This window comes from Halichoeres trimaculatus, unplaced genomic scaffold, assembly GCF_033239565.1.
Source record: "Halichoeres trimaculatus isolate MK-OKI-2021-1 unplaced genomic scaffold, fHalTri1.1 fHalTri1_scaffold_3, whole genome shotgun sequence".
Taxonomy (NCBI): Eukaryota; Metazoa; Chordata; class Actinopteri; order Labriformes; family Labridae; genus Halichoeres; species Halichoeres trimaculatus.
The window spans coordinates 3,936,017-3,958,488 of record NW_027437181.1 but is presented as its reverse complement, the minus strand read 5'-3'; the positions used below and the strand labels follow the sequence as shown (position 1 = coordinate 3,958,488).

The 22,472-nt window shown below is 40.2% G+C and overlaps 1 protein-coding gene across 2 annotated transcripts in view; it reads right to left on the bottom strand.

The window, feature by feature from the left end:
* The window catches only part of mpped2a (metallophosphoesterase domain containing 2a), a 116,886-nt gene extending 95,101 nt beyond the window's left edge, over nucleotides 1-21,785 (bottom strand). Inside the window, exons 1-2 of one of the 2 annotated variants that reach the window (XM_074667039.1) lie at nucleotides 21,647-21,785; nucleotides 19,294-19,585 (exon numbers count right to left, since the gene is read on the bottom strand). In XM_074667039.1, the coding sequence (XP_074523140.1) occupies nucleotides 19,294-19,406 (113 nt within the window). In that variant the 5' untranslated portion in view covers nucleotides 19,407-19,585; nucleotides 21,647-21,785. Of the gene's footprint in view, nucleotides 1-19,293; nucleotides 19,586-20,364; nucleotides 20,483-21,646 lie in introns of those variants that run through there. The other variant, XM_074667040.1, reaches the window with a different exon arrangement.
* Between the last annotated feature and the right edge of the window lie 687 nt (nucleotides 21,786-22,472).

The window sequence follows — 22,472 nt, the reverse complement described above, 5'->3', positions numbered from 1 at the left end:
TCATAACAAAGACCGTCAGGACAAATTTGACGTCAGCGTGTCCACTTCGCCAAAAGATGGTGCGTTTAGGAGATAATCACGGCTGAGCTGGAGACAAAAAAAGCTGCTGCTCTTCCGCTGAGCTCACACCGTCTTTATCGCTCTTTCAGGAAAAACATCAAAACACAATGCTCCCCATTTCCTCTGTCTATAACCTCTGCATCAGCTCCCCTCCCCCTCACACACACACACACTCACACACACACACACACAGCTCACTCATCCACGGTGCAATACCATTTCTCAGAGAGGAGCAGAGAAAGCGCCTCTCTTATCTTCTGCATTTCAGCTGTCTGCGCTAATTCAATAAACTTCAGAGGAACAAAATGAACACAGGGCTAACGGGGAGGAGGACGGCGGGCGGGTGGGTGGCGTGGGGTGGGGGTTGTGGTGGCACTGGTGGGGTTGTTAAGGACGATGGCGGAGAGGGGAATGCAGAATGAGTTAAAGGTGGGATTTGAGAAAAACAAACGAACAGAACGGCAGAAAAAAAGCAGCTGTGAGGAGTAAAAATATTTAAATGAGAAGTGATTTTAAAGAAAAGGGAGCAGTGGCTCTTTCCTTGATGCACCCCTCCCTCCTCTCCCCTTTGCTCCATTTGTTCAGGCAGGATGCGTCCTCCTCATGCCTCCCATAATGGCAGAATAAGGCACACAAAGCCTGCGTTGGAATATCAGCGGCAGAGGAACCTTCCGGCGCTGCGCTGGGAAATAAATTGCTTCTGCTAATGCCCCTTTCATTACGGCACAGCCCTTAATTGTGCTGCTGACAGTCCGCCTGGCTGCGGGGCTGATGGGAGGAAGGCTGAGGAGACAGGCACGACGCGGCCCCCGGGGCCAGACACCGACCGGCAGACTGCTGAGAGAATAAACCGGAGGAGTGTGGTTCACCTGGACTGACAGCAGAAATCACAAAGGAGGGGAAGAAAGCCCGACGGCCTCGCTTCGCTTACAGCGTAAAGTTACCAGACGAGCTCTTTAAAGTGGCACTCAGACGGTTTCTCAGACGGTTTCTCAAGTTATTTCCAGTCTTATTTTTTTAGTATAATCAGCTTCGAATAGATAAACACGCTGCTGGACACAATATCAACTGTTCAGTGTGTAACTCAGCTTCTGGGTCACAATCCTGGATGTTTAAAGTACAAAACACAAAACAAAGATATTATACTAACCTATTTGTAATTTTTGAATAGAAAACCAAGTTTGTAGGCAACTGTCACTGAAAGAGACCAAAAAGTTTTGCTTTTTAAGGACAGAAATTTGTAATATTTGAGATAAATTCAGTGTTTTCTAAAGTAGTGGTTCTCAAAGTGGGGTCCAAGGACCCTCAGGGGTCTGTGAACTATAGCTTAGGGGTCCACAGAATGATTAAAAAACAATTGTGAGTAGAAGTACCTTTAAGCATGAGTTTATCAAACAGTTCCCAGGTTTAGCAGCATGTTTTGCAAAGTTAAATGAAAACTTTAAAAAAAATAAAAATAAAAAGTTTTCTACAGTAAATTAAGTTTTCCAAAATTTCAATGTAACTGGAATAACTGTAGTAACTGCACTGCTGATTGGCTGTTTTCTAAGCCAGAGCTGCAACAACTCAGTTTTAAATTTGTTCGGATTTAAAAAAAAAAGCAGATGCCGATATGCTTCAAAATGCCAAATATCGGCCCCGATAATCGGTCCGGCCAACGATCGGTCTAACCCTAATTGTACGAGCATGCTGTATCAATGAAAAAGTATGGGATCTCTTTCACCAATAAAATAATGACTATTTTTTCCAATACTCTGGCCTTATCTAGTTTCATGCCATGAAATCAATTCCAACATTTTCTAAAAGTTTACAAAATGAATTACTTGGAAAGTATAAATGTTAGGGATGCACCGATATCTGATATTAATACTGCTGTTAGGGCCGATAGCCGGTATTTACCGTTATTACGTAGTAAAAAAAAAAAAAAAAACAATCGAGATGATGTTTTGAGGTAGTTCAGAGAGAAAAAGCAGTGCAATCATGAGAAAAGACGACCATGGAGAGGATCAAAGGATGGAGCGCCTTAAAAAACACAGTATGTTTTGTCTATTTTTCAGATCAAAAACAGGAAGAGAGACATAAAAGAAAAGAGTTAACTCTTCTTAGGTAGTTTTGGTGTTTACATAGTCATAGAAAACAAGATTATTTGAGTCTTGAAAGATCGTTTAGGATGCCAGCAGCTGATGAGTAAATATCAGTCGATACCTCTATGTTAAAAAATGACCAACATCAGATACCGATTTATCGTGTATCCCTAATCGTTACTGAAATAGACCAAAACGTTTCAAACAGAGACTTGGGGTGAGTATTGGCAGGAACCTCTGGATACAATACGCATCACAATTATGGGTGGGTAAAAATACCGATAAATAGAAATATTGTCTCCCCCAATTCAATATCGATAATATCGATTCAGAAAATCCTCTGAATCAATTCACCTCCTGGCAAATAGGGGGTGTGTGCGTGTTATTCCCATTCTGTGGACGAGGGCAACAAGAGACCAAACGACAAAAAAATGTCAGCCAAAGCAGCAGCAGAAGCAAAAAGCCAGATCCTTCAGTTTTTAAGTCTGACGTTTGGGCTGTTTTATTCCTCCAAAAGGTGAGGTGGCATACCACATATGTTCACATGAGGCATGAAAATTGATAAACAAAGCATTTAGATCAATATCGAATCGCAACCTAAAGAATCCTGACGTTCTTAGCAATGCCCAGCCCTAATCACAATACTTATGTCACAATAGTATCACAAAATCACAGTATTGTGTTATTGTGATATATTGCGCTAATCTACACAGTTAACTAAGAAAACATAGAGGCATTAATGTTAATCAAAGTATCACTCAAAATTTTAAAGGACCAAGTAAAACATTGACATCTCTGACAGACTGACTTGCTTAGTAAAACAAAAACACACATCATCAAGTTTAGAAATTAAAAATCTTGTATATCCTTTGAGATGTTATTTGTCATAAAATCTATTGGTAGAATGCTGGGTAGGAGCTCTTTAGCGCCATCTACTGCAGTGGAGGTGCAAAAGTCATAATTTACTTCCAACTCGACTAAAATAAGAATTTTCATTTTTACAAAAATATCGATATTAAGAGTTGAAATATTGACAATGAACCAGTGGTCAAAGTCTCACAATATATTGCGGTATCAATATTTTTTCACACCTCTAATAGAGACAAATTTTACGTTTATAAAGAAATATGACTGTAATATTTGGGATAAATTCAGATGTGAGCTCCTGAAGCCTGTGACTGTGATTGCATTTGTTTTTTGGGAAAGTCAACCAAAGTTTTTGGCGAATAAATCTTTCATTTACTGCAGCCGATATCTTTGAGCGTGCTTTAGTGAAAGCGTGTGTCTGTTGTCCAATAATAACCTCAGGTGGATAAATAAATAAGGATGGATTAACCTGAACAGCCTCAAGCATATCTGAATTGTACAAAAGGAAAAAGGAAGAAAAAACAAGGTCAGGTTGAAATTCTCAGAGTCCTTCGCGGAGAAACTTTTTAAAAAATTCACAAAAGACTTTTTTTTTTAATTACTGAAACATGTCACGGTACCAGCATGGTCGAATTAGCCTTTAAATCAATATCAGAGCTTTTCAAGGAACTTAAGACCTACTCTTAAATTTTTCTTCAGTGTCACAGAAACAAAACACTCGTGGTCATGAACTGTTTCTGGAAAGCTGCACTCAGAATAGTTAGACCAAACCAAAACAGAGACATACTTTAAAAGATAATCTTCACACATACTGCATTTGATTGTTCAGATCAATAACTGTGTGCAAAACACAGAATTTAAAGTTTGGTTTAGCAGGATTCATCCACAACAAAAAAAGTCTTGGTGTTGTAAATTAAGAAAAAAAAATGCTTAGTGAGAAATGCAATGTTCAACAAGCGTTTCAGACTTTGAAAATGAAACGTTGAACTCACCAGTGGAAAAGAAAACTTCTGAAATCCATCCAAGTGTGTTTAAAAACCCTTTTTGGTTCATGTTTTACATCTTTTAAATGGATGATGACAGGAACTTGAACACGCTCTGTTCCTTCAATCATCTCTCGGCATAGTGGATGACTTATCTCCGTTCCTGAAGTTAGATACTTTTTCATTTCAACAATAAAAAACATCAGCTCCAAAGCTTCATGAAATGAGATAACTGCTGCAAATGAGCCGTGAGAATATAAAATAAAACACTGATTGCTTGTAAAAGCAAACCGAACACTCTTAAAACTGCACAAACGCAGGACATGTCAGGTTGAGAACTTGCAGGCTTTGGCAGCTTTCCCTCTGCTCTGAGTCTCACAGGAAGTGACATCATGAGGAGATCATGCCCTGTGATGCCAGGCTAAAATCATCAGAAAGGCCAAAAAAAACACAGCAGACCTGTCCAGTGTCAACCGTCACTTAACCCCCTCCACAACCACAACCAGCCCCAGCAGCAGCGTCCCGCCGGGCTCCAGCAGCAGGTCAGGGGTGGAGAGGAACTTAATCAAGGGTTCTCCTGTTACAAAGCCCCTCCACTCCAGCCGACGAGCCGCAGCAGGCCGGCAGAAACAAAAGGCCACAAAATGGGACCGGCTCTTTGTTCTCAGGAGAGCTGAGGCCTGAGTGACGGCTGCTCCTCGATAAACTGTTTAGGAAGGAGACGCAACGAGGGTCGACGAGGTGAGAGGTAAACACGAGGCTGCGCTCCGAGCTGGAGACTGTTCATCTAGTTTAGACCATCGTCTGATATCTGAGCATTTCTCTGGTTTCTCTGGAAAAAAAAAGTCCTGTTGTTTTACATTAACAGCCTAATAATTGCACTTCACTTAAATTTGTTTCAGCTTTATCACTCTGTGTAACAGAGCATCAATGCACACAGTTATCTGAGTCAGTGGTTAAAGCAGCAGCTGCAAGGGAGCTTCTCCCTTTTGCAACAACCTACTCGTGCGAGTCTGGCTTTTGTTTGTTAATAACTTCTTGTTCTAAACAAATGTAATAATGATTGAAAAGTGAATAAAAGTTTGAAAAATACTTCCTAAAGTGGACATTTCTTAAAATATTTTGAAATGTTGTCGGTTTCCAAAGGGGGTCCCCTGGCCAGAAGCAAATACCGTTTAGGGGCCATAGTGTAGTGTTTCCTCAGATAAAGTGACTGTCCCAATGATGTCATTTTCAGCCCAAAATGACAGCTGTCACTGTGTCATCAAATTTAGTAATATCAGTAAATGGAACATGTAAAACTTACTGTGCGTTCACACCAAAAGAGGCAAAGAGGCAAGCACGCCCGAGAAAACGGACAGCGGCCAAAGCAGCAAAATATTTTAGCCGCTTTGGCCGCTCGTAACTAGACTAGACTACGACTTTGCCACAGCCTACACTTTTGAACTCACCAGAGTATCCAAACAGCTATATTGCTGGTAGGGATTAGGTCTTGGACGATATACTCTCTCATGGTTCTGTTCTATTATGATTTTGGGGGTGCGAATTCGATCTAAATTGCGATTCTTCAACATTTCCGATTTTTGTGATTTTTAGTTTGTTTTTTTAACACCAGACCCTGTGAAAAAAAGTTCAATAATAATGTCCACAGACTATATCAGTAGGCATATTTTCCCATGAAATGCACATCACATGAGTCGCCATCTGCTGGAGAAAAGTGGTAACTTTTTTCCAATCCAGTTTATAAACAAAGACTGAAATGAAAAATATAAGTTTGAAAAATAATCTATTTTTTGACAAAGAATCCTGATTTTGATATTGTCAAAAAATCCTGATACATCGATTTTCAATTTTTTCTCCCATCCTCTGTCCTGTCAGTTTGAGCCTCTAAGGTCTGGGAGGCGCTATGGGGTCCCTTTGGCCAAAGGTCTTTTTAAAAAATCTTTTATACCCAACGCTACCACCATCTTAAATAGGACTAAGTGACAAATCCACAAAATGACTGGAACTGTTTTAATAATTTGCTTTATTTATTTATCTAACTTGTTTTTACCTCTACTTTAGCATTGTGTCTCATATATGTTTTTATGTATGAAATTCTTTGTATTTTAGTGCTGTCTGTCTCTTGGGTTGGAAAGCCAATTTTCCACCTTGGTGGACAATAAAGACATTTCTATTCTATTCTATTCTATTCTATTCTATTCTATTCTAGGGATGGATACCGAATTAGGTTCTTTTATAGGTACCGACCAAATTCTGTCTTTATTATTGATTCACATGAAATCAAACAGTACCATGTGTAGGTAGTGGAAGAGTAGGGGATTTTCCATGCTGGACATGAACACAGCATTGTAAGTTAAGGAATTAAATATGTTAAATTGAAAAAAATTAGATTTTATTATGAAAAAAAGAATTATCACCACATAAAACACACAAAAGTACCAAAAAATGTGTACCATTGAGCACTGATACCGATTGCCAGGTACCAGGTATTGTATCGTTTCTAATGTGAAAGGTACCCATCCCTATCGAACATGGTTAAAGGTTATATTAATTACATTTGCAGCTCTTTAATGACTTGCATCAATAAAGCTATCAGGTATTTAGATCCCAGGTTTGAATAAAACAGAGACCACGTGCACAGATACTGGTAAACCCATTGAATCCTGACTCAAAAGTAGTCTATCTTGTTTGTTTTTCTAACATATCCAACACATGCACACTAAAGATAATCTGAGAGGTGTGAGTACAGACTTAAACTCCAGAAACAGAGATACATCAGCACGTCTGTCTCTACGACTGACTGGATAAAACAGGAGGCAGAGAAACCTCAGTGAGTATCTGCAGAAAATCAGGGTAACGAGAAAACACAAAAATAAAAGAGGAGAAATGAAACCGATCAGACCGAGGTCAGAAAATCAAACCCTGAACATGTTTTAGCTCCTTAAAGTGGATCCTCATCTGTCATCTGGAGACATTTTGGTTTTCAACCAGACGACCACAAACAAGAACAGACCCGGGACAGAGTTTACCTCCAGGTTACAGCTGCACCACAAACTAATAAAAACAGCGTAGTGTAACAGTTTGAGCAAAAACAGAAACAGAGGAAACCTTTTGACTTACAGCAAGTGTTTGAGCTTTGATATCAGGCACAAAAGCTTCTTCAGAACCAAGAAAAACAAGCTTCCATTAAAGCTGTGATGACAAAATTTAGCAAATTGAGAAATGAAGTTGAAGGAATGGAAACACAGCCGAGCCTTGTGATTCCAAAAAAAACATGAAACATGAAGAAAAAACGGATGAACTGGAGAGAAAAAGGGACATTTTCCCTGTTTGTGTTCATATTTGAGATCTATTAGCTGCAGGGTGAACACACAGCGACCCGTCTGATGTTTCCAACAATAAATAAGACAACACAGGGAGCTCGTTTCTATCTGAAAGTCACAAATTTTCCACAATTAAATTGGCAATTTTCTGAGCTTTCTCATCTTCAAAGCAGCCCCTGCTGCTGAAGGGTTTCAGTAAACAAGGTTTGACTTGTTTACGACACAACATGATACAAAAACAGGCTCCAGCTCCTTTTTTGGACGCTCCATTTTGAGCAGAGACGGAGTCACATGTGCAGGAGAGCTACGATTTCCAGCACAGAGATAGAAATGTCCTGTTTAATTATCATCCCAGCACCTCAACTGGCGAACGCTGTCACATGACCAAACACCCCGAGCATCCTCTGCCTCCCTGTAAAACCAACACATTAAGAGAAACTGCATAAAATGATCCGTACGAAACACTTTGTATAAAACCAAAACTCCAACTGCTCCTCGACCACGCTCACAGCACACAAAGGAGAGGAAACGTGACACATAAAAAAAGAGGAAGTTCATTAATAAAAACCAGGACGGTATGAAAACGAGTGTGAGAGCCGTGTTCCCTCACCAGCTTGTGTCAGAATAAAAACGCGTACGGATGCAGGCGGCGGCGTCATTAAATGATTCATACTTACGAGCTCCTCAATTATTCAGAAGGCGGGAATAATTAACAAGGCATCTGGAGGAGAAGGAGTTTGTTAAATGAGGGTTTTTTTCTTTTTAATAGGAGTATGAGGGGAGCTGTTTAAGAGTTTCCGTTTTCCAGGCGTTACAAATGGACGCAGCGAGCTCAGGTGTGTGGAGTAAATGGAGTTTTGAGAGGAGAGTAAACAAGAAAAGGAGACGAGTGATTCAAGTGAAACCTATGAGAAAAAAAACAAAATACTCATTTCCAACTGGCTGCAAACTCCTGTTTTTATGTGAATTCATTCAGTTTTTCCTAAATTCAAGAGACAAAGAAGAAAAAGCAGCTCTTAAATCTACTTTGCAACATGTTAGGGCAGTAAAATTTGACTTTCCTGAAATCATACAGGTTGCAAATGTAATTTAAAACACTTGATTTAAGGCTGTACATGTGTCTGTTTCTGTTTTCTGTCAATTGCACAAACAAAACCACAAGATATCTCATAACGTTTCACTAAACTGTGAAATGTGAGACTTGAAAAAAACACGTTACAGGACAATAATGAGATTAAAGGGAAAAAAGGAAAAATTTGGGGCCAAAAATGTTGTTTTCAGGTCAAAACAGTCGGAATTTGAAAATTAAACCTGATCAAATCCAGATCCTGATCCTGCCATAAAACATCCAGACATATTTTCCTCATATCGCCCCCTAGTGGAGAACATGTTCCTTGTTTTGAAGCAGAGTTTGCTGATGTTTACGCAGCACGGAACACTGCAGGGAACTGACGACTGACAATCATCTGCGTGAATGTGACACAACATGTTCAGGAGATTTTTCCACTATTTTTCTTTTAGCTGATTTCTTTTCCCTGCCAAGAGTGGCTGCAATTTCACGCCATGAATCATTTACTACTCGGTTATTGCAGTGATCTCTGTGTGCAGAGTCACACTGATGCCTGTATTTCTGCACTTCCACCACTAGGACATCCTGTTCTTTCGCCATCTTGTCCATGCATTTCTTTCTGGCAGGTAAGAAATTTTCTGCGTGAAAGGGACCTCTCCACTGGAGCGTAGGTGCGAAAATGACGCCATTGATTCGCATGAAACTGCGCCGACCCCACAGACTCGTCAAGTATAAATCAGCGTCAGAGGTGCAAAAGAAAATCATTACATCAAAAAAATAAAAATTAAATAAAAAAATTAAAAAAATATATGGCTACTTAAAAAAAAAGAAGAAAAGAAAATTGACACCGCACAAAAAAAAAGAATATCAATACGGCAAAAATAAAAAGAATTTTAATACAGAAAAAAAAAAGGAACATCGATACAGCAACAAAAAAAAAGGATTATGGATACAGCAATATATCGCATTATCTTGACCTGTCATAAAATACTGATATTTCAACTCTTAATATTAATGTTTCTGTTAAAAAAAAATCATATTTTAGCAGAGTTGGAAGAATAATATGTCCTCCACACCTCCACTGCAGTAGATGGCGCTGAAGAGTTACTTCACTGTATGTTGCCCAAAAACTGTATAATAAATATAATCTCAAAGTCTTTTCAAAATATTTTATTCCTAAACTTGATGATGTGGATTTTAATGCTGTAAACATCAATGTTTTCTCTCTGTTCTTGGCTCAGTTTGTTTAAAATTATTTGAAGTTTAATTTTTTACAGTGTAGTAGACTGATCCAATAATAATCAGAGATGTTTTGTGCAATATTAGATTTTTTATAAGTAACACTGGTTACACCAAGTGACATTTATCAGTTTCACCGACAGACCACGTCTTTCACCCGATTATTTCATTGCAACATTGGTTTAAAGTTACAGCAGTTTAAAGGCCTTTGCACACTGAGTCTGTTCTTTTCGTCCGAAACTTACGCACGTTAAAAAAAAAAAATGTCAATCATGTTTGCACACTCGCTCCGAAACGTTCATCCATCATTATTTTCTTACAGAACAGGTTCATTTTTTTGTTTTTTTTCCATCCACACATACCTCAAAAATACTGAAAGCTGCTGCTCAGGATCAATTACTTGATGAATCATTTTTCTTGTGAATTTTCACAATTAATACAAAATACACGCAGCAGATTCAGTGAGCAAGGTGTCTGTGTGTTTTTTTTTTACGGATTACGGATCCAAAAAACACATCCGAAAAAAACAAACTTAGTGTGCAAAGACCTTCAGTGACAAACTTGATGCACTTACTGTTTATAAGTTCAGTGTTTGTATCAAACACTGCATCTGACTTTCATTATTTCAACCACAATAAAACAGAAAAAATGTTTTAAATCAAATATTTAACTGTGTAGAATATCACAATATAACACAAGGAGTTTTGACCGCGCTTAGAGACCGATTTTTACAGAAAAGTAAACTAACTGTCGTGTTTTAAAATTCACAGAGTAAACTTCAGGTTATGACTCTTAAACTGTCTGCAGCGAGAAATGAGAATCCTGAAGGACTTGTTAGTCAGATTATCAATTTCTGACTATTTGTGTTTGGTGTTTTTCATTTTGGAGGAAAATTATTGCCCGTGCATTTCATATTCGAGGGGTTTGAGGAGTAACAGGACTAATTTCAGAGCTCAAAATTGATTCAATTAACACTCCCTGGGTCAGTTTATCTGCACAGGATTTGTTTGTTTATTACAGAACCGTACAGCTTCAAAAGCCCCATAAAGAAAACTTAAGATTTATTTTAAAGTCTGAACTTTAAAAAGCTGAAAACGGATGATTTAAAGAAGAAACTTCCTCGCGGTGGCGTCCTCCTCTGACTCGGCTCTGCCGCTCCCAGCATGCAGCGCCTGTCCGGCGGGAATTAAATAAATTAACACTCTTAAAGGCGTTAATGGAGTAATGCGGTTAAGTCATCGAGTGACAAACGCCAACACATCTGCGATCAAGATTAGCCACAAACAACATCATCCTTGCACGAGCTGGTGCGGTGCATCTGATTAGCTCTGTGTTATTTAGGGTTTGGATTAGCTTTCGCGCTCTGATCCTCCTGCTGCCATTTCACCCTCCTCTTCCTCCTCCTCCTCTTCATCTGCAAGGGTACGGACGAGTCTTGCAGACTCCAGAAACATCTGATGCTGTTGTTGAACGACTTTTGCACAGTTTACGATTAAGATTAAGGAATTGTAATGTGAAAATATTGAGAAAAGAAATTAAAAAGGGGAATAATCCCTCAAACTTTCTATAAATTAATTCCAGCCTCACGTCGAGGAGGATAAAACAGCATGAAATTAGACGTTAGGAGCACTTAGTCTAAGTGTGTTTGGAAATTATTTGCTGCTAACCTTTTCCTCGAGAGCAGCAACAGGATTAGTCACATTTTAAGATGTCTTTGCTCCTCAAGTCTCAGACTTTTCAGGCTCACAGAAATCCTGAAAAAACAGCCTCGGATCAGCAGTCGACAGTGTTTTCAGTTTCAACTCTCTGTCTGTTTGTCCGTCTGTGTCTGTGCGTCGGGCTTTCCCTGCAGTCTGGCCCAGATCCTGCTGCTCAAATTGGATTTGAAGCCATTAGTGTCCCAACTCGAAGCATATGTTCCAAGTTGCTGAGCATTTCATTTCAGGAGACGACGAAGAAGAGGAGGAGGAGGAGGAGGAGGAGGAACGAAAGAGAGGCAGACAGAAAAATAAACCAGACACAAACACGGCTGGAGTGAGTGTGTCGCTCCCTGACGAGGAGGAACAGAGAGACGTCCCATGCTCTGGAGAAAACACACTCTGACTTCAGGGTCACGTTCCTAAGCATTAGCCCGCCACTGCACATGTGTGTGTGTGTGTGTGTGTGTGTGTGTGTGTGCCTGTCAGTCTGAGTGTGTACACGCTCTACACATGTTTTCATATGTGGTTCAGAGAGCGATACCTTCCCCGCCACACAAAAGGCGCTGCTGTACTCCATCACAGAAATCTAAATATTCTGTCTGAAGGGGGAGGCGGGACATTAGAGCCCGGATTATATTTCAAACGCCACACAACCGCTCTGATTTTTCCCTCCTCTTTCTGCTTTCAGAGCGGCAACAACTTCATTTCTGCCAAAAAACAGCGCGAGGAAGAGAAACCCCAAAGCAAGTCGGATCATTATCTCTCAAACCCAAACAAGCCTTTACTTTCCCAGAACAGAGCGTGTATTCTATACGCACTTAAACATAGCAGGGGGGATGGGCTTATAACAGCCAGTGTGTGTGTGTGTGTGTGTGTGTGTGTGTGTGTGTGTGTGTGTGTGTGTGTGTGTGTGTGTGATCCCGGGGTTCCCAGTCTGAGTTTAAGAATGGCAGAGTAAAACACTGCAGGCTCTGTAGAAGCCAGGAAACAGCTTAATGTATTTATCCAAACACATATCTGCGGAGAGGCCCCACAGCTTCAGCACATCTCCTTCGAACACACGCTTCACCTCCACAAACGACCAAACTAAAGGTGGAAAAATTAAAAAAAGTACAAAAAGAATTCAGTTATTTTTTCTCGTCAAGTTTCAGGGAGAAATTTTCTGCAGTTTCTCACAACCTGAAGCTCATAAACGCTTCTCTACGAGGTGAACATCGACTTCAATCTGCGCCTGTTTGACACAATCACAAGTGAGAATAAACCGTCTCCAGATGACTGATAAATAAAGATCCACTGTTCACAACAAAGTGCTTTCTCTCTGTAACAACAATCAGATCAATTAGCTTCATCTTATTTGTCTGTGAACAACATTAACTCAAAAAGTAACAAACAGATCTTGATGAAATTTTCAGGAAATGTTCAAAATGTGATAAGGAAGAAGTGATTAAATTTTGGAGCGGATCTGGATCACCGTCTGGATCCAGATAGGGCCATTTTCACCATATGTGTTTATAACTCCACCATAAATGGTCGGATTGTTTTGCAAAACAATACATGACAAGGTCACCATAATTTCTGACAGATGTAAAATCACGATCCAGATCCTGCCAATATTCTGGGTATGATGTGAAAATTTTGGCCGATACAATATCCCATATTAATATTAATATGGCTGATAACCGATATTTACCGATATCGATAAAGGTAAGGAAAAAAATCAAAAACAATCTGAGATGATGTGTCGCAGTAGTTCAGAGAGAAAGAGCAGCGCCATCATGAGAAAAGACGACCATGGAGAAGATCAAAGGATAGTGCGCCTGTGATTAACGGGACCAAAAAAAAGTACATTTATCAGTTTTTGGATCAAAAAGAGGAAGAAAAGAAGAGAGTCCACTCTTCCAAGATAGTTTTGGTGTTTTGGTTTAATTTAGGTCTTGAAATTTCGTTCAAGATGCTCTGAAAATGCTGGCAGCTAATGAGTTAATATCGACCGATATTGATACCGATATATCACGCACCCCTAGATACTAAGATCCAGAATATGAAATATGTGCTGGGTCATCATAATTTTCAACACTGTCAGGAAACAAATTATCGTACAAACCTGCAACGAGCACCAAATTGTAGCAGACAGTCTGCTGAAAGGAAGTATAACATTAAAGTCGGACTAAAGTGTTGGTGACAATTACAATATGCTTGGTGGAGGTCTGAGCTCTCTGAGTGCTTTTCTTGCACTGATATGAAAATTTTGGCCGATAACCGATATTTACCGATATCAATATTGAAAAAAAAAGAAAAAAAAAACATACTCCACACAGATGATGTGTCGAGTTAGTTCAGAAAAAAAAAAGAGCGGCGCAATCGTGAGAAAAGACGACCATGGACAGGATCATAGGATGGAGCGCCCAACATGAATGCCACCAAAAGAAAAGTACATTCTGTCTGTTATTTGGATCAAAACCAGGAAAAGAGACTTGAAAAAAGCGAGTCCACTCTTCTTAGGTAGTTTGGTGTTTACATAGTCAGAGAAAACAAGATTATTTTGGTCTTGAAAGATCGCTCAAGATGCTCTGAATATGCCGGCAGCTAATGAGTAAATATCGGCCGATACTGATATTGATACCGATATATCGTGCATCCCTTGATACTAAGATCTGGAATATGAAATATGCACTGGGTCATCATCATTTTCAACACTAGCCGTGTTTCCATTACACCAAGAATTGCTCAAAATGTAAATATCACAATTAAAAAAGGTAATGGAAACACCACACCTTCGAAAAACCTCTCAAATTTTGATAAAAAGTTTCTACGCTCTCATGAGGTGTTTTTTTGTTAGAAATTTCGATATTGAAGTTTCTCACAAAAGTGCAATGGAAACGCCTTTTCCTCAAAAACGTCACGTTGTCATAACAATGCACCTCCCTCACCTCCTTGTACGTGTCCACTGCCACACAGTGTATGGACCAACATTATGTTTTACTTTACTCAAGTCATGCGCATTTCTGGTTGTTATGGAAACACCGGCAAGGCAAAATTGTTCTTTATCGAAACTTGAGAAGTATCAATTTTATTTTGCGAAAAAGTGTAATGGAAACGCAGCTAGTGTCAGGAAACAAATCATCGTACAAACCAGCGACTAACACCAAATTGTAGCAGACAGTCTGCAGAAAGGGAGTATAACATTAAAGTCGGCCTAAGGGTTGATGACAATCACAATATGCTTGGCAGAGGTCTGCACTCTCTTTTCTAGTTAAAATAAGCTTCTTTGAATAACTCGAGTAACTCGATTACAAAAAATGATTGAGGAGTTTCCACCGCCTCGAGGAATCGTTTAATTTTAAAAAGATCAGAGAAAGGTTTTTCTACTTTTGATGTGGCACTTGAGCTGGTGCTATGTTTACCTATATTTCAGGCCCCTCCAGTGCCTTATTTTCCAAAAAGCAACAAGCAACAAATCTGGCTTCTTTTCTGGAGTTTGAAGACTGACGCGATGTGACTTGTCATACATGACTTACAAATTAGGCGATTGCGTCATTTAACGACTTATTCAATCTATAAAACACAGTGATGAAGAGTGAAGAAGATAAAATGCAAAAACATGACTTAGCTAACTGGGCAGTTGTCATATTTATCTCACAGGTCAATGACGGATAAAAATATCAAGTCGTGCTGAAGCCTCATTTAAGTCTGAACTCTGCAAAGACTCAAAATCTTATCAAAAATGTCTTATTCCTGATTAAAATGTCTAATATCTCATCAGATCGCATTGAACTTAAAATAAATCACCTGTTTTTCCTCTTGTTTGTAACAAAGTTTCATTTTAAAAAATTACTCTTTAACGAAACAAATTTTTGTTTTATCCGATTACTCGATTAATCAATAGAGTTTTCAGTAGAATACTCGAATACTAAAATATCCAATAGCTGCAGCTCTACTTTCCAGGTAACTAAAACAAAACTTGTGACACATAACACCATGCAATCATGATTAAAAAAAAAACGTTGCTGCCTCAACTTTGGCTCCAGGATTTAAAGAAAAAAACACTCACAGGTTTTAAGTGTTAACATATTGTGTCAAATAAAATCGATGTAGCGTCTTCAAACATGACTCCAGCTCCTGTTGAAGTGAGTTTTCTGTCATCTGAGCTGACGTAACACAAACTGCGATGTTGTCAGTGCTGGCAGCTCCGCTCGCAGCTGAGGAATCCCAAAACAAAACCGGTGACACAATAAAGTGAACGCTGCCAACAACACAGAGAGAGGTAAGAGTCCAATCAGGCTGTTTCTAAGAATCCACCATTCAACAAATAATCCTCCTTCTATGAATACGATTAAACACACTGAAAAGTGGGTGTTTTCTTTTCTTTTTCTTCAGGAAACAAATTTAAACACTGCTTCATGGCGTGAGGAAGGGGGATGACGCAGGTCGACTTTCGCTTTTTGCAAAAGACTCGATCTACTCTGACTGATTCATCTGGAGTTTATCAAAGCAAAGAAGGAGGAAAGTACAATTTATAGTTTATGGAAAACGTGCATGTGTTGAGGTTTGCAGAACTCATGAGAAATAAAGGATAAAAAATGTGCAAAAATTGAACACAAACTACTTTAATTCTTTGTGTTAAAATAGTAATAAATTAAAAACAGCAACTTTCAAATGTAATATGAAGGTTGGAAACAGCAGGCACTGTGTATGGTCATGTATTCATATTGAAGATTTTTGGGATAAAATTGTTGAAAAATTCACAATTTTTAAAGTCCACCTTGGTACTGAGCCTCAGACTCTTTTACTAGGTCTACCAAGTCCTCAAATTAAAGACTGACAGATATTCTCTTAAAGGTAACGATTGATTGCAACCCCTACAGTGGGCAAAATGACGCTCCTTGGTCATAGGTCTGCAAGGTTTCCTTTTTTCTCTTTTCTTTTCTTTTTATTTATTTTGGTAAATTTGACTTATACATTTTTGTTTTGTTTGGTTTTTAAGTATGCTTAGTTTTTTTTTTGCTCCAAAGTTGATCTAAGTTGATGTCCTTCTGTCACAGTCTCATTGCTGGCAGCAACTAATGCAGTGAACTGAGGGAAATCAGTACATGCACATATTTGAGATATATAAGACTTTGATACAGACATTTAAGATGTTTTTGAAAGTAAGGCCAAAGATTTCTTGCTTCATTGTTTGTGTGTTTGTCTAACATTAAAAAATTAATACAAAATACTAGGGATAGACCGATTATCGCCGGGCCGATATTTGGCATTTTGAAGCATATCGGCATCTGCCTTTTTTATAATCCGACAGCCGATAAGACACAAATTTAAAACTGCGTTGTTGCAGCTCTGATGCAGCCGCTCCACTGTCTGCAGTCACTACTCAGTCCCCAGCACTGTCCCACCCACAGTATCATCTGATTGGTTACAAGCAGAGCCATGGCTTGGGGAAACAGCCAATCAGCAGTGCAGGTATCACAGTTATTGCAGTTATATTGACATTTTGAAAAACTTGATTTACTGTAGAAAACTTTAGCTATTTATTTTTTTTAAGTTTTAATTTAACTTTATAAAACATGCTGCTGAGCCTGGGAGCTATTTAATAAACTCATGCTTGAAGGTGTTTAGATGGTATTGATATCAGCTTCAAATATCGGTTATCGGCCTCCTTGACTACAAATATAACAAAAAAAGAAAAATCCAAATCGGTCTTTCTCTACAAAATACTGTTAAAAAAATAGCAGTTTTCATCATCTTAGATCAAATTATTGAATAAGAAGAGACAGAAAAACAGCTGAAACAGCCAAACTGACCTAAACACACTTGAATTCTTGTCCACTTTAGAAAAGAGACAGAAATTCCTCCTGCAGATTTTTCTTTTTCCACATATAAGATCATGCCAACGGAAATGTGGGAGTTTCTGGGTAAACAAAACACAGAGTCGTGCAGGTAGCTGGCTGATTTTTGCAGATTCATCCAGAATAGAAACGATGCAAAGGCAAATTGCAAGGAGGAAGGAAATAGGGTTTGCACTTCTTGCCCGGTGTCTGCATCCATCCTTTCTTTTGTCTCACAGGCTGTTCGGCGTGTGATCACGAGTGATATTAAAAGCATCAAATTAACACTTACATACTTTACTGTGTGTTGTGAGCATGCTCAGTGACTTAAATCAAGACAAGACAAAAATGGAAAAGAAGATCTACTTAGGATAACTGAATGCAGACGTGAATCATCTCCCTCCTGCTTCTGTGGAGAGGATTTTACAAACCGTGGGATTATATCAGGTAAAAAAGAGCGAACAGGTAGATTTCAAACCACAGTCTTCGTTTTCCTGCAGATTTAAGTTTGTAGATGTCTTGCATTTTCTTTTCTCTAGTAAATGAAAAGTGACATCAAATCTATGTCTGTGGAAACCAGAAAGTGCAAAAAAAAAGCACAGACTCCACTAATTTTACATTAATTCGGCAAAATGTTGAATTCACCCCTATAAATACAACTTTTTATGCAGTAAAAGTTTGATAATCAATCAATGTGGGCAGCGTCAGGGATTATTTTTGGTCAGCTTTAACAAAAAAGATCCACCTTGAAAAATCAGATTGTGCAGACAGATTCGTGGAGAAACAAAAATTTAAAGTGCACATTTTTTCCTGCAGCTGTAATTCTCCTAAAATTGAATGCATGTCTTGCAAGAAAGCGACAAAGTTTGAGCATGTCTCTAAAAACTTTTACCGGCTTTCAAGAGTTTGTGCCTCCGTCCTTTTTCTCATATTGCTGTCCGGCTGATTTGTGTGCAAGAATAAATCGGTTTAAACTTATTTAAATTACAAACATGCTTCATAATTAATTATTCCTGCAGAATATTTTATCTACGCTGGATTTTTTTGCAACTTTAAAACAGAAGCTGAAAAAATGCATGAGAAATCTGTGTCAAAAAATAGAAAATAGTACTGTGGTTGACAAAAGGACAAACTGTAATACAACAAAGCAACCAGAAAGTCAACTTCAGCCACAATGAAAACAGTCAACAGCCTGTTGTCTGTTGCTCTTCTTCCACAACATCCTGCAGGTGATCTTTTCACACAACGCTCTCACTGATTCAAAAACATCTCGAGCACGTTGTTCACATAACTACATCCACTAACCGCTCACAACCCTTTCAGAGAAACTCAAAAACTGCTGGACACAAAGCATGCAAACGCTCAGCTGTGTGTTCATCTCTGTTCACAGATAAAACACACACACACACAAAGCTCTGATGAGTGTGTGCGAGGCGAGGGCTGACGGGTCACAGCGCTCTGACCCACTAATGAGAGGCAGAGAGTAACCACATCAGACAAGAGCAACGCTAAGTAACTGGTCTGATAAATAAATGAAGAGAGAGTCCTAATGTGAACAAAGTGTGCATGCACCGCAGTGGCAACATGGCACAAACGATAACGGTCTCACGGAGCGGGCGCAGCAAAAAAGGCGCATACGTCAGGGAGGGGGAGAAACTCCTGAGTCAGATCTGTGGGAAACATAGAAAGCGTTCAGCTCCTCTGCAGAAATTCACCTGCTGCAACGACTTTTCTATCATAAGTTGCTCCAATTTTGTCCTTACAGGCCACTGTACTTCCTCTGAGCTTGAGCCAATTAAATCAAAGAATAAACAAAGACTTCTGCATCAAACAAGCTCATGATTGGCTCCCTAAAACATTTCAAATTGTCAACATTTGTGCTTTTTTATGGATCAATTTGATAAACTATTTAGTTTTCTTTTGAAATCTGGCAAAACTTATTTAAAACTGAGTTAAAAAGTGACATTTTTAAATAAATCAAAACAGAAAACAGCAGGATAAGTGTGTAATTAAAGTTGCACATGTATTTGTTTTCTCTTCCTGTGCAGGATTTCTGCTTAAAATCGAGAAACACCGTGTGTTTAAACAGCTGATGCTGATGACAGAGGATCCATCGCTGTGTGTGTGTAACACTGGTACTCACATGTGGACGTGTGGAGGTTGGAAGCGGCTCTGGTTGATGTTGTAGTGTGTGAAGGCCTGTGTGGGGTTGGAGCTGTACTCGTCCACCGTGATGGTCGTTTTGCCATGAGCCATCCTTCCACCGTTTGGACATGAGATGCCGTTCGTTCACCGGGATTCAGCAGCGAGCCGTGCAGCGGTCATCCTTCAGAGCCGCTCTAAGAAGCCCAGGAAGTCTCCCAGCAGCAGCAGCAGCGACGGGAGCAGGAGGAGCAGCGACCCAGCCGACCGACTCGACCCTGACACACTGCAGTCTGCACCGACAGAAGCAGGAAAGACGTCAGCTGCTTTCAGCAGGAGTAAAAACCTCTTTAAATCAATTTAAACACGCTTTGAGGCTCCAAATAAAACAAGCACAGGCAAACACAGGTGGCTTAAAGAGCTCAAACGTCTCAGGCATCAAGTAAATGTTCATACACGCTCAGAATTGCATTTTTAACACAGGTTTCCAACAATAATCAATAATAAATTCCTTCAACAGCTCATAAACCACTTTAAAAAATCATAACTTTACGATAATGAGCAACTTGACTCAACCTTGTCGAATAATATCCCATTCTGTGAAATTTCTTTCCAAAAAACGAAACGTTTGACTGTTAAAGCAACAATTTACAATCTGGGAAGCTCTTTTTTTTTAATTGCGGCTCTGCTGCTTGAATTCCAGTTGGTTATAATTCAAACTCATTTATGCAAAATGCAGAAATTGCTGCAGGCACAGCCTCAAAGGCATCAGCCTTTTGGAATTAAACTAGGCAATAAAAATTAAAAAGCTGCAGGTGTAATCTCAGCTGGTGAAACTGTGGCAATAAAACCAGAAATCTCCCACAACGCCTGCACAAAACAGGACGAGTCCCCGCTGACGTAACACACAAATATAAGTCAGAAATCTGCTTTTGTAATTTCAGGCCCTGGTGCTCTAATCCTGAAACAAACCAGTAACAATTAATCTTTGCAAAAACAAAAAAACACACACACTCCTACGTTTTAAATTCTGCACAACAAGTGTGAGGTTTGCATCTCCAGAGTCACTCACCGGGCTCGAGCTTCCCTCCAGTCTGACCTCCCTGACTGATAGTAAAGTGGCCACTGTGGGCACTGACGGGCTTTTTATACCAGACCTCCTGATGCAGCCACGAGCACCAGGAGAAAAAAAAAAGAGAAAAAAAAAAAAAAAAAGCAGCTCCAATTTTACAAGCCTGACATCTTTTTTTTTATGTACGATTATGATCAGCAGCTCCAGAGTTCACTTGATGGTTAAATCCTGTGATGATGTAAAAACCCAGTTGTGCATCTTTGACCAAACAACCTCAAAATTGAAGTCGTCCTATTTTCTACAAGAGCATTGATTTATGTTTTCTGGGTCAGCACCCTTTGATATATGCATTGAATTTAAGTCTGTTTATGCTGCTGGAGACAGAAAAAGTGGGTAAACTCATTTTGTGCAGCTTGAACTGCAGCAAGTTTCGATTATAGAGTAAAAATTCAGTGAACACTGCTGTTTCTTGCTGCACAAGTTTGCAGTTTTTTCCCCCCTCAAAATAAATAAAATAAAAAATCTCTTTAATTAAAAGCTTCCCTGCCTTGCACACACTTCACCTCTGCTTTCATTCCCCTGAGGCAAAATGTTTAATCTGAAGTACTACTCCTCCTGCTACTTCCCTGAAAATTGTGCAAATGTAGGCCGAAAAACTGTGGACTTGTGTGCAGCATGCTTCACGGTCTCCTCGCCGTGTGCAGTCGGTGTGTGTGTGAAGGAGAGTGTGTGTGTGTGTGTGTGTCGGGCTGTCTGTGTCTACCTTGTGGCTACAGTAGCAGCAACTAGCTCTGTAGCTTAGCCTGCTAAACCTGCCCTGGTAGTGGATTTTTATTATTATGCCGCACTGAGCTGCTTTTCTGGAGCCGCTGTGCACACACACACACACGCGTTTGTCAGTGCTGTGTTCGAGCCCGGATGCACACCGTGTAGCTAACTTCACGGGAAGAAATCACTCCGGTAAGCGAAGAGGGGCGAATAAATTGACCCTTTCTGATACCATGCATGTACACGGTGTGTGCTATGTTAAGGCTGCCGCTTGCAGAAATATACACAGAAAGAAAAAGCCAGGTCCGTGCGATCCTGAACTCTGCTCCGGGAATAATAAAAAACACCCAAAGGTGGTGAGTGTCAGCACCGCCGCGCTAACCTCTTGCTCGTCCTCGTAAATGACAAGCCACCTTTCAACCGTCGGCTTTGTGTCAGGAATTTCTCCTTTTCCTCCCCTCTCTCCCCTCCCGCCCTCTCCGGTTCTCAAAGCGAAGCAGAAAGGTTGCTCTACCTTCGTCGTGTGGGGCTTTTTTGTGCGTTTTTTATCTTGGCCGGAGGAAGAGTGTCGGGTCGGGGTCGCCCTCTACGCGGCGGCGGCAGAAGCAGCAGCAGCAGCGGCGGCGGCGGCAGCGAAGAGACGCGGGTCCATGCGGCAGCAACAGGGGAGCAGGCGGGCAGGTTCGAACGCGGCCGTCCGGGGGTTGCAGTAGTCTTGGCGGATAGGGCAGAACCTTCGACCCGGCGGGACCTCGGCTGGCTCCTGTGGAAAGAAACCAGACAAGAGAGCGAAGGGGGGGAGAGCCGGAGAGGAGGCACTGACAGACAACAGGCAGAGAGGGAGTGCAGCCTCGGTGTGACGGAGGGGGAGCCGGAGTGCAGTGAGTCGGAGCTGCCACTGGGGTCAGAGAGCAGAGAGAGCAGGAGCGAGCACAACCCCCCGCCACCTCCCGTGCGCGCGCCCTCATCGGCGGGCACACGCATGGTGAGGCGCGAGAGGGAGGAGGAGGAGGAGGGGGAGGAGGAGGATGGAGCTCGCGCAGTCCTGCGCTACCCCCGTGATGCATTCGAATGCTGTCGGAAATGATGCTTTCATGTTTACAAAACACTCAAAACTTAACAATTTAAGCAAAAAACTAAAAACAAAATCATCTTCAGAAACACATTTTAATTTTTAATATTTTTTTCCATCAAGTTTTTGCACAGCTTCCCAATTATATATAAGTAAAACAAGTAAGTGATGTATGGTTGGTGGGTGGTTATGCAAAATAGAATTACAACAGGGTGAGATGACTACGGTGGCATGCTGAAAAAAATAATTCGTAAAAAAAACCTCCTGT